Source organism: Microtus oregoni, unplaced genomic scaffold (assembly GCF_018167655.1).
Source record: "Microtus oregoni isolate MIOR12 unplaced genomic scaffold, Mior012 000053F_ref0000044, whole genome shotgun sequence".
Taxonomy (NCBI): Eukaryota; Metazoa; Chordata; class Mammalia; order Rodentia; family Cricetidae; genus Microtus; species Microtus oregoni.
In genome coordinates, this window is record NW_024543829.1 from 8,506,256 (window position 1) to 8,518,211 (window position 11,956).

The 11,956-nt window shown below is 44.0% G+C and overlaps 1 protein-coding gene across 28 annotated transcripts in view; it reads right to left on the minus strand.

Moving 5' to 3' along the window:
- Rims2 (regulating synaptic membrane exocytosis 2) overlaps positions 1-11,250 on the minus strand; it is a 386,828-nt gene extending 375,578 nt beyond the window's left edge. For 10 of the 28 annotated variants that reach the window (XM_041637533.1, XM_041637530.1, XM_041637528.1 and 7 more), the window contains exon 1: positions 10,824-11,249. In XM_041637533.1, coding sequence (XP_041493467.1) covers positions 10,824-10,999 — 176 coding nt within the window. In that variant the 5' untranslated portion in view covers positions 11,000-11,249. Of the gene's footprint in view, positions 1-10,823 lie in introns of all 28 variants that reach the window. The other 18 variants (XM_041637535.1, XM_041637538.1, XM_041637537.1 and 15 more) reach the window with 7 other exon arrangements.
- Between the last annotated feature and the right edge of the window lie 706 nt (positions 11,251-11,956).

Sequence of the window (11,956 nt, forward strand, 5' to 3'; positions counted from 1 at the left end):
CGGGTCCTATCAAGTTTTTTCCTTCAGTTTGGAAACAGAATTCAACCATCAACATTAAACATGGTGAACTTTTAATATGAAGTTTCAATACATTCTAAAATAAATCTTTAGAAATATATTTTTTTGACTTTTCATTAAGTCTCTGTGTTGTATCTGCTTCTAAAGCAAAATGCCTGTCAAGATATAATACATGAACTATCAACTATAACTCTCAGTTAGATTAAATTATAGACCAAAAGCTTATGTCTCACAAATTCATATCTTAAAGTCTGTTTCCTCGATGTCATGATAATAGGAGATGGAGCACTTGACAACTAGATTTTACGGGTAGAGCCTCCATTAAGATCAGTACCCCTATCTGGAAAAGAAAAAGCACTGGAGAGCTCCTGTGCCCTCAAGCCATCAAGAAGACACACACACACACACACAAACCAGAAAGTAAGGGAAGGGTCAAACAATGAATATATCATTGCCTTGATTTTAGGACCTTCCCAGAAACCTGTGAAAAACTAAACTGAAATGAATTTATTTTTCATACACTTCTGTGGAGTGTAAGTTGCTGGTTTATTATGACTATACCAACCCAAACACACAAGGAAGGGTTCAGCTTGTTTGTTACCTGGTTAAGTGGAGCAAGCCCTTCCTTATAAATTCTGTTTAACAACTCTAGGACTGAGCTAAGACTCAGCTTATACCAGACATCTAGTGAGAAGCTGGCAGCCTACAGCTGTATGGTCCGGTACCAGGAGACCAGGGAGTTAGCTCCTTTCTTAAGAGTTCCCGTGCAGAAGTACACACCAATAATCCTAGCACTCAGGAAGTAGAGGCAGGAGGACCAAAAGCTCAAGGCTATCCTCAGCTACACAGCAAGTCCAAGGCCAGCCTAGGATATATAAACCCCTCAGTAAATACATACATGCATGCATGCATACATACATACATAGTGGACATAGCATGGAAGTACTTCTGTAGCTAACTATTGCACAGTTATGAAATGCAAAGTTTTTTAAAAATTAAATAGCAAAAAGTTAGCTGGATATGGTGGCGCACACCTTTTGGGTAACAGAAATTAAATGTGATAAAATGGGCTTTTCATCTATGCTCCTGGGAAACAAACTATTAGAAAAATTATGATAGACTTCTCATAAGCCAACAAGACAAGATGGATGTGAGCCTCATCTCCATCTGTCAACTAAGTACCAAAGCACGGAGCACCACTCTGGCTGTCCTGCTGCACAGCTACACAGCTCGCTGTATTGTTTCCTAACTCTTTGACTATTCTGCTGCATAACTACACGACTTGCTGTATTGTTTCTTCCCAGTAGCCTAGATTCAGAACGCATGAAACTTTCAGCTACTTTTCCCTTCCAGATACACATGAGCTTAGTTGGAAAGAAAAACTGTCAAAGGCTTCCCATGCGTGTCTTACAAAAAGCAGTATGTATCCAGTTTTGTTTAAGAACAGACCAAACGGTGTTACATAAAAATATTAAATGTTTATGATTTAGAAACTATGTAAAAGTTATTAACTCCAAATTCCTTTTAAAAGCATTTAGGTAGTTACATGAAAATATAAATAATGTTTTCAATACTTACATAACATACATGTAAAAATATTCATAAAATACAAACTGCATAAAAGTTGATAACTTGTAGTCGACTTGTTTTTTATTATTGTAGGTACTATAGATAAAGTAACTGAACTATCATCTCACACCTAGGACTAAACTTAACTGTGTACACGTGTGTATCTGCATGCATTTCAGTTCACCATAGAAGCACGCAGCCAGAGGTGCGCAGTCCTCTGTACCTAAAGTAACAGGCAGGTGTGAGTTGCCACGTGGGGGCAAAGGACCAAGCCTGAGTCCTCTGCAGGAACAGCAAGTGATCCTAACCAGTCAGCCATCTCTCCAGCTCCCTAACTGGCCCCTGTGACAACTTAACTTCTGAAACTATTTCTGAAACCACCATAAAATCCAAAAAGTTTCCTCTTCATTTCATAATACACATAATACACATTCTAAAATTTTGCAGTAATTCAGTAATCTAGTAAAAAGAGAAATAAAGTTCATTAACTTCAATATTTCAGTTCCATAGCTAATTTCTATTTTTCTAAAATTCTTCAAAATTTTCTCAGAAGTATGAATATATACCTGACAGAAATTTATTCTAATTAAAGCTAGCATATAAGATAAAGACTGCATCAGAATTTTAAAATGTTCAGAACTAAAACAAAGTTAGAGGGTGAGTGACTCCTGAGACTACTTTATCAGTGGGAATAGGGATGTTTCCTAAAGGAAAGACTAGGAGTTTTGAAGGGTCACATAGCAGCCAGGCTTGGCGGTGCACACCTTTTATCCCAGAGGCAGGTGGATCTCTGAATTTGAGGCCAGCCTGGTCTACAGAGTGAGCTCCACTGAAGGAGAGGAGAGGAGGAGGAGGAGGAGGAGGAGGAGGAGGAGGAGGAGGAGGAGGAGAAGAAGAAGAAGAAGAAGAAGAAGAAGAAGAAGAAGAAGAAGAAGAAGAAGAAGAAGAAGAAGAAGAAGGAGAAAACTATCCAAAGAACACCAGTCCTCGGCCTAGCAAAACTTAGAGAGCTGTCCATCAGTGAGAGGAGAAGGCTCATGTGGCAGTCAGTGAACAAATCCAGCATCTTACAAGGCTCACCTGAGTCTCACACACAACTGTCATATCCTGGAAATTCTGGATTCTAACTTTTTCCAAATTTACCTTGACTTCCTATCATCTAACTTTGTGTTTTCATCACTTAGCAGCAGGATTGCTGGAAGAGTCTGCTAACTGGAGCCCTGATCTAGTTTTACACTTTCTCATTATCATGGCTGTAAGAGTGTTTGTTTCCCAACTAAGGTCTCATTCTATTGCACCATTGGTTAAATCCACCTCTACTGCCATTATGATGAAACTCAAATCCTAAGAATAGTGGACAAGGTCTCTTAAGAACTGACCCTTGGCCTCTCTCCAGTCTAATCTGATAACTCACATCCATCTAAAGCATGTGCCCTGCTGAACCATTCCTTAACCATGCCCTATATGCTACGCATCTTTCCAGTCGAAGAACTCCTTGGGTCAGGGATACTTGAGAAAGTCTTTGTTTAGAATAGCACCACTTGCCTGTACGGCATCGCTTTGGGACACAAGAGAAATCATCTACGTGGACAGGTTGAGAAGCTTCTTCTTCATGTGCATACGTCCATGACGCACAGCACACTGTGGCTGCCTAGCACTTACTGTGTGAAGGGTTGGCTATTAGCTGTATCTGGATACCCAGAGAACTCTGTATGTCATCAGTCAGAGAACACTGAAGTCTAGGAGTAAAACTTCAGATACTTTAACAGGATAAAATGTTTGAACAACACCCAAGAAACAACAACCTGCTTATAGGATCAGCTGGAATGCTTTTACTATGGTTATTACAGACTGAAAACACCTCTAATGAATTTTCATGATGTCTTATATTATTTTGTCTTCCTATGAAACATTTAGTCTGTAAAAGGCACAAACTGTTTATATCCAGGGCATTTTGTGTGGATCAAGTATGGTGGCACACACCTGTTATCCCAGCACTCCTGAGGCTGAAGCAAAAAGACCATGAGTCCAGGGCCAGCCTGGGCTACGTGTCAAGACTGGCTCAGCAAATAGGAGCACTGTACAGAAGATCTGATGACCTAACTTTGTTCCCCAGAACTCATGAGGTAGCAGAAAATAACTAAGTCCTGAAGGTAGACGGACCTCTACAAATGTAGTGTGACACATGAATACCTGTAGTCAGACATACATGCAGAGACAATAAATGAATTAATTATTTAATACTTTTAAAGACCTAGAGATACAACTATCTCGTAGGTAAAGAGTGTTTGCCTAGCACAGACAGTACCCTAGGTTCAATCCTGGAAGGAAAAAAAGGTGATCTGTACATCCATCCTATAGTGGCATTATTTGTGTTTTAATAAATAAAGCTTACCTGAAGATCAGAGGGCAAAGCAGCCTTACTAGTGAGCCATACAGGCCAGAAAGCCTTATAGGTACACACCTTTAATCCCAGGACACAGGATCTCGCCATTTCAGTCTGAAGACGTGGTAGAGGTAAGAACTCTCAGTGGCTTGGCTGCTTTGCTTTTCTGATCTTCAGGTTGAACCCCAATATCTATCTCTGGGTTTTTATTATCCGTGCTACAACATCCCCTATCATTCAGCTCCACTACACACAATAGAAATTTATTGATGATCAAAAAGAAATTTTGAAAGCAAAATATTCCTTAATTCCTAAGTTCCTTACATCTTAAAATGATATATAATTACAATCTTCTATTTTCTAGTGGAAATGGACAAGCTAAGTTTAAAAACAATTGCAATTGTGCAAATAAATAATTATAAAATATACAAGCTGCATTATATATGTCAGCTTCCAAAGTAGATAGGCATCAATTTTAAAACTAAATTTTATTTTAGAAATAAGTATATTATTAAAAAATAATCTTCTTTCTTTTAATTATTAGATTTAACTTCAACAATTCTCTAAAAAAAATGTGTTTACTCTATAAAAGTATATAATCTAGCAGGGTAGACAGACCATAAATTGGGAAACATAGAAGATGCTAGAATAAAAAAGAAAGAAGAACCCTGGTTAAAAGCATAGTCAGCTAGGAGAAGGGGGTCTCTCAACATGCATGTTTGGAGGGTAGGCTGGAAGGAGAAGAAAGACAAGTCACACACAGATTCAGCTTTCTGAGCGACAGTTGGAAGATGAGCGTTCCAAATTCTAATAACCAGGCTTCAGGACTAGCTTAATCTGATAAGACTCTCGTTTATAACAGGAATAAGACAAATAAGAACGTATTTGGTTCAGTAACATAATGAAAAGTTAATCACAAAGAATAACCACAAAGTAGCCTCCACAAATGATTCACTTATATCCCCTCTGGCAAGCAGTCATAGTATTTTCACTACTAGACCCTAGTGTTTAGACTTCCTAAAAAATGAATATTGATGAGAAAACTGCTTCCAAGTCCTCAAACTCCCTCTCTTCAATCCCATGCTTACAATTTATTTAAAAGTTCATCGAAACCGGGCAGTGGTGGCACACACCGCTAAACCCAGCACTCAGGAGGCAGAGGCAGGTGCACCTCTGTGAAATAAAGCCAGCCTGGTCCAGAAGTTCAGGGATAGCCAAGGCCACACAAAGAAATTCTGACTCTAAAACAAACAAACAAACAAGTTTCTCCAACCATTGCAGCATCCTAGACACAAAATAAACGTCTTAATTTTTAGAAAACAGGAAGAGTTCACCTAAATATGTTATTAAAACATTTTAACCCAGAAAGAGTGTTGTCTACAACTAGTAACCAAGAACAATTACTTATTGTACACCTATACACTCAGGAAACTCAGTCCATAATGGTCAATCCTGCACAATCCATACACAGAGTATATACTCGAAACCCAGACTTGAATAATTTAAGCAAGAGCTTATTAATCAGTGAAGTTTTAGGAAGCAAATAAGTTGGTCCATCACACTTGTCTCCACCACCTCTTTATTCACACAGTGCAACTGTCCCTTATTAAAATGTCCTGTCAACTGGAAAATATTATTAGCTGCTCTCTTTAAAACATAGACTATAGCCGGGCGGTGGTGGCGCAAGCCTTTAATCCCAGCACTCGGGAGGCAGAGGCAGGCGGATCTCTGGGAGTTGGAGGCCAGCCTGGTCTACAATAACTAGTTCCGGGATAGGCACCAAAGCTACAGAGAAACCCTGTCTCGAAAAACCAAAAGAAAAAAAAAAAACAGATACATCTGAATCCTTAAAAACTAAAGGTTTTCACTTTTGCCAAAGGCAATGGATATTTACAAGGTGTGAGGTTCTTTATTAAAAGTCTTTATGATTCACTATCATCTGGGGTGCTATGTAGAGAGAGAGAGATAGACAGATAGGTAGAGAGGCAGACAGACAAATAGTAGAATAAAGAAGGCCATGCAAAGCTGATCACAAAACTAGAAAGCATAAATTTGAAAACGTTTTTAAAATCCTGGCTAGTGAAAAGGGATGGGAGAATGAATAAGGTCCAACACAACAAATCACGAACAGACCCAACAACACATGAACAATTGTGAGCAGTAAGGGAAATATAAATGCTCCTAGACAAACGGAAAAGGCCCTCGCTCCCACTGGTAATACGGAAACTGCAAGCTAAATCTACACTGGTGCATTTATTACTGAAATTCTGACCAAGCTGACCACACGCTGACTTGGCAGGGAAGCAGGGAAATCTCCCCAGCATGTGTGATTTACACATACTACCTCTAGAAAAATAAATTTAGTATTTATTGAAGTTTACTGACTCTTTTAAAGAATTTTATTTCTACGAATTTTCCCAGAGATGCAGTCCTACACATTAAAAACAATGTATCAAAGTACTGTGTCTAGTGGCAAAGCAGAAACAACTCAAACACCTGAAAGTATGGCCTTAGTCAAGGGGATTACAAAACGTTCAGCAACTGGGATAGATAATGGCACTGAACTGAATGTGGAAATTATTTCCTACGAAGGAAAATGCAGGGCATACTTGTACTTTTATGTTTGCATACAAACATGCATATATGGGTGGTAGTGGCACGTGACTTTAAGCCCAGCACTTGAGAAGCAGAGGCAGGAGGATCTCTGTGAGTTCAAGACCAGCCTGGTAGTGAGTTCCAGGACAGCCAGTGATACACAGGGAAACCCTGTCTCAAAACCAAACAACAAAACACGTAAGTATTTATGTGTACACACATATAAATGCACGCTCTTATATACACATACATCTCTTGTGCCTAGATTTTTATTGTACATAGAATAAAGATGTTAGTAACAATAATTAGACATGGCACATAAATAGGTAAATAAAATATTTGGTATCAAAGGTATATTATTTATTAAATAAACAATTTTGTAAATTAACTTTAGAAACTACTTGTAAGCTTGCATCATTAAAAAATTTCAGCTGGGTGTGGCGGCACACACACCTATGACACTAGCCCTCATAGTCTGAGGCCAGCCTGCTCTACATGATGAGTTCCAGGACAGCTAGCACTATAAAGAAAGACTCTGTCCCAAAATAAAAATTTAGTCAGGCATGGTGGCACATACCTTAAATCCCAGCACTTGGGTGGCAGAGACAGGTGGATCTCTGTGAGTTTGAGGCCAGCCTGGTCTACATAGCTAGTTCTAAGCAAGCCAGGGCTATAAATCAACACCCTGCTCCAAACATAAATAAATAAACTAAATACAATATAACATTTAGAACTACTCACATATGTACACAATATGTCCTTATTAATCTCATCTATAATGAATATGCTTTATTCTCTTTATTTGGGGAGCAAGTTGTCCTTTTAACATTAATAGAAAATCAAAGTGGAAAATGAGACATAATATAATACGCACCTCCTGAAACACATAAATAGCCAAATGTGGTAACACAATGTCTATAATCCTAGCACTTGGAACTGGGAGGTAGAGGCAGAAGGTCTGTGAGTTTGAGGACAAACTGGGTTACACAGAAAGACACTATCCAGTGGGAAGGAAAAAAAAGAGGAGTGGGAAAAAAGTTAAAAAAAAGGGGGGGGAGGAAGAGTAGGAAGAAAGGGAAGGGAGGAGAAAAATCATCTCTGTGTTCAAAATACTTGGTATAAAAAACTACATTAGGTGCATAATAAACCAATACATATTTACTGAATACCTTTCTTTGAGTTTAGTGGTTTTGCCTTCTTGATGCATTTTTACAAAAAAAAAAATTAAAAGCACACAAAAATAAAAACGAGAGACAATGGAAATACAACATTCACTAAATAGTTTCTCTTTCAAAACGCGATTCCTCGTTTTCCACAGAATGAGTGCACCATCCCACAGGCACTGGAATTCAGACAGCATTGCTTCCTAGGCCCCCATTATGTGTCAAGGATGCTAGAGACCTTAAACCACAGAAGAGTGGCTCCCAAAGACTCCAAACTAAACCACTGCAGGAACTCATGCGAGGGCTTTGCTTAGACTGAAGGCTTCCTCGGGTGTGTAAGCAGAGCTGGGCCTTGAAGAAATCACTAACAATGAATGCAAATCCTTTTCAGTTACATAGGCTGCTACAAAGGGAATTTACTGTAGCAGCCTCAACCTGCTTCAATGGCTCACCTTCCTCACTGGAAACATCTCAGGCACGACCTTTGAATGTATGCATTTACTCATAAATGATATGCATCTTAGTATTGATCTATAGTAAGCACTAATGGGGCTTAGTCTTTTCCCCCACAAGCTTTCATATGCCCTTCTTGTATCCCCATCACTCCATCTTGTGAGGCCTTGGGTACAAACATCTTACTCTGCTTAACACTGTGAGCATGGAACTCACAGATCACAGAGTATTTTTACCCAGCTTTCAACTGCCTCACACATCAAAGTATTCTTAACGTAATACTTTTAAAATATCAGACATAAATTTGAACTTTGGTTTACTTCTCTGTGCCTGTGACCTTCTCTCAGAAAAGATGCTAGCATGCAATGAAATGATAGCACGATCAAGAAATAAAAGACTTTCTCCGTGAGTTGAGAAGCAGCCCTAAAGTTTCAAGGAAAAGGACAATCACAACTACCCGCATCATTTTTCCTGCAGAGCACATCTGCTACTTAACAACAAACCTGGAACACATTCTTTACTAAATGGTCCGGTTCTTCAAGCTACTCTAATTCTGTTATAAAGTTTACTCTGTTTCCTTGTCTATTCTCACTTCAAAAGTACTTTAGATCACATTGAAAGCTATGCAAATAACTACTTAAATCTGAATCTATATTTTTCATTGATGTGATTTCACATATTGTATGGATATGTTTACAGAATGTGTCTACCTAAACAATGTGAAATAAATGGACAAACACATGTATTTGCAAAGTATGTGGGTTTACCTGGAGGTGCACACACAAATAGTTAACCTGAAAAACCCTTTAATAACATCTATGCAATAAAATACACTGCTCGTTTTGAGCAATTTTCAATTCAACAATCACACATTCTATTAAGTGTCCATTTCTTGAAACTGTAAATATAGGACTATATGAAATTAACAAGCCAATAAGCTTTATGATTTAATTTACTATAAATAAAAACCCATTTCCATTTAAATAATATGTGGGTCAAAGAAATAAAGCCACATTTTATTTGAACATCATTTTGGCAACACTAATTTTGACTATATTAAGAAATATAAATTCATATATCTGAATATAAAATTATAATGATCAAAAGTTTAACACTATTAGTATAAACGTTAAAGTTGAGCCAAGTTATGAGTATGCTCAAAAAGCCTTTTAAAACTATATTATTTCATAGTTTAAGCTGATTAAATTACTTAAGTATTCAAACCTAAAAGTCAATTTTGAAGAAGCAATTCTTAATTTCAGTTTAATGTCAGGAATACATTTGCCCTTTTTTCCATCATTTTGGGAGGAACTGCACCTTTTCCTAAAATACATACCTATTTGATACAAGCTTTGTTACCATAGGTTATGCAAAATATATTTCAATTAAATATGAAAAAAATGAACACGTAGACAAAGTGTGTTTTCATATGTGAAAGAATACAGAATCCAACAACCTGTTTTCAACCCAGGTGGCTGGAGGTCAGTATGCGATTTCTTCCCACAGAGCAAGTCTACACTTTTAATTGTATGTTTCTATAGAGATTATGCGAAAGTGTATTTCGTGACTTGCAAAAGAACTGTCCCTCTTTAGGCATACACAGCTTAATTTATATAGTGAGTAACTCGTTGCGAACAAAAATGGAAAACATGACTTGGATAAACATTAAAAGGTTACACATCTAGACAGTGACTTTCCCGAAGTAACTGAGATGCCAAAAACCATAAAACATTTAAAAGCAAGCCTGCAGCAGCAAATCTCAGCTACCCTGCTACAGTGACAAGGGATCCCCAAGCCAAGGGAAACTCAGTCTGGACAGTTCCCTGGTGCTGAAGTTACGCCGCCTGGAAACCGCCGTCTGGCTGCTACTTTCACGCCTCCCACCCTCGGCAAAAACACAAATCCGGGCGGGTTGGACTGTGAGCAAACAGAGTAGAACTTGCAGAGCTGGAGACCGCGCCGGGGGAGCAGTCGCCGGCAGGGAGGCTGGCAGGGCGAGCGAAGGGTGCGAGCACCCGCCGGGGGGGAGGGGCTGGAAGATGGCGGCGGCCGCACACCCACCCGAGACGCCACGGCGCTTAGGCCCCTGGCCCGCGCCGCCGCCGCCGCCTTCCTGACAGCCCACGGCCGCCGTGGGCAGCGCGCGTCTTCCCGAGCTGGGGCCGGCGCGGACCGAGGGGCTGCGGCAGGAGCTCGCACCCCGGGAGGGCGGGCGGCCGAGCGGGCCTGGGCGCCGGCAGCCGGGTCGGCCCCGGGAGCACCTGTGCACGGCCATATTGGATTCTGTGCCCCAGTCCCGGCCTGGGCGCGGGGGCGGCGGGAAAGGAAATGGGGCGCGCGGAGCCCCGGGATCAGCCTCAGCCCCGGAGCCCGAGCGGCCCGCGGGGCGGGCGCCCGGGGGAAAGGACGCGTCCAGAGCTGGCCACCGACCCGCGGCCGGGCTCGCTCGGCGGGCGCCCGCCCTCCGCGACACACACACCTCCCCCGCGGCTCTGACAACTCCACGGCGAGCGACCCCGGCGGCCGCGGTGGCCCGGGCGCCCGGGCGGGCGGGAAGGCGGCGATCGCGCCCGGCAGGGGAGCGGCCCGCGCGAGGGGGGCGGAGGGCGCGAGGCGGGAAGATGGAGCCCGGTCCTTACTTGAGCACGGACTGCTCCTTCTCCTCTTCTTTCTTCTGGCGATCCATGACGGCCAGGATGATCTTCCGCTCCTCTTCCGTGAGGTGGCTGAGGTCCGGCATCTCGGGCTGCGGAGGAGGCTGCGAGGCCGCCGGGGTGGCCACCGGGCGGCCCCGGGGCCCGAGCGGAGCCGACATGTTGGCTGGAGCCGCACCACCCTCGGCAAGCAGGGAGGCAACTCCGCGGGCAGCGGCGGCTCCGGCGCGGGCGGCTCGGGCAGCCTCGGCGCTGGGACCAAGACATACAAATCAATGGCCTTCAATCGCGGGCGACAGCCCCCCTCCCCCCCAGGAAAGGAAGCGGGGGGAGGGGAGGCTCGCGGTAGGGTGGGAGGGAGGAAGGAGGGAGGGGAGGGAGGGCCGAGGCGTGTGCGCTCCGGGGAAATGTGGCTCCTTCCCGGGGGCGAAGGGCTGGCAAGTGAGCGAGCGGTTCGCGGGAGCGCGGAGGAGTGCGCCGAGCGGCGAGGGAGGGCGCTGGAGTAAGGTGGCGGGGACGGAGGAGGGTGGGGTGACGGTAGGGAGCGGGCGGGAGGGCGGCGCGCCGGCTGGGGCGCGAGTGGCCCGTGGAAGGAAGCGCCACCCCGCCAGCACGACCCCCTGGGGAGTCCCGGGAAGTCGCGCGCTGCGCCCTGCGTGTGTACGTGTGTGTGTTTGTGTGTGTGTGTCCCCTCCACCCCGGGGGAGCTGAAGGGAGCGAGGCAGTGGCGCGGCTGTCCCGCCGCCTGGCACGCGTCACCGGCTCTGTCCGGGCCGCCGAGGGAGAAGCCCTCGGGGAAAGGCAGCGCGAGGGGCGCGGGGCTGCGGCTAGGGACCTGGGCCCCAACGCCAACGCCCGGACCCGAGGCGCTCGCCCTGGCGGCGGGGTCGGCACGCGCTCGCCCTGGGTCCCGACCCCCGCTCCCCCGTGTCCGTGTCCGCCGAGTCGGCGCTCGGGCCCACTCCCTGCGCCGCCGCCCTTCTCCCCAGGCCTGCGCTCGCCCGCCGCTCGTCCCCAGTCCCAGGCGAAAAGGAACGGACCGGCAGGGAACCGGGGGAGGTCGGGAATGGGACGCGGGTCTGGGGGCGGCGGGGCCGAAGATCGAGCGTCTGGGGTGG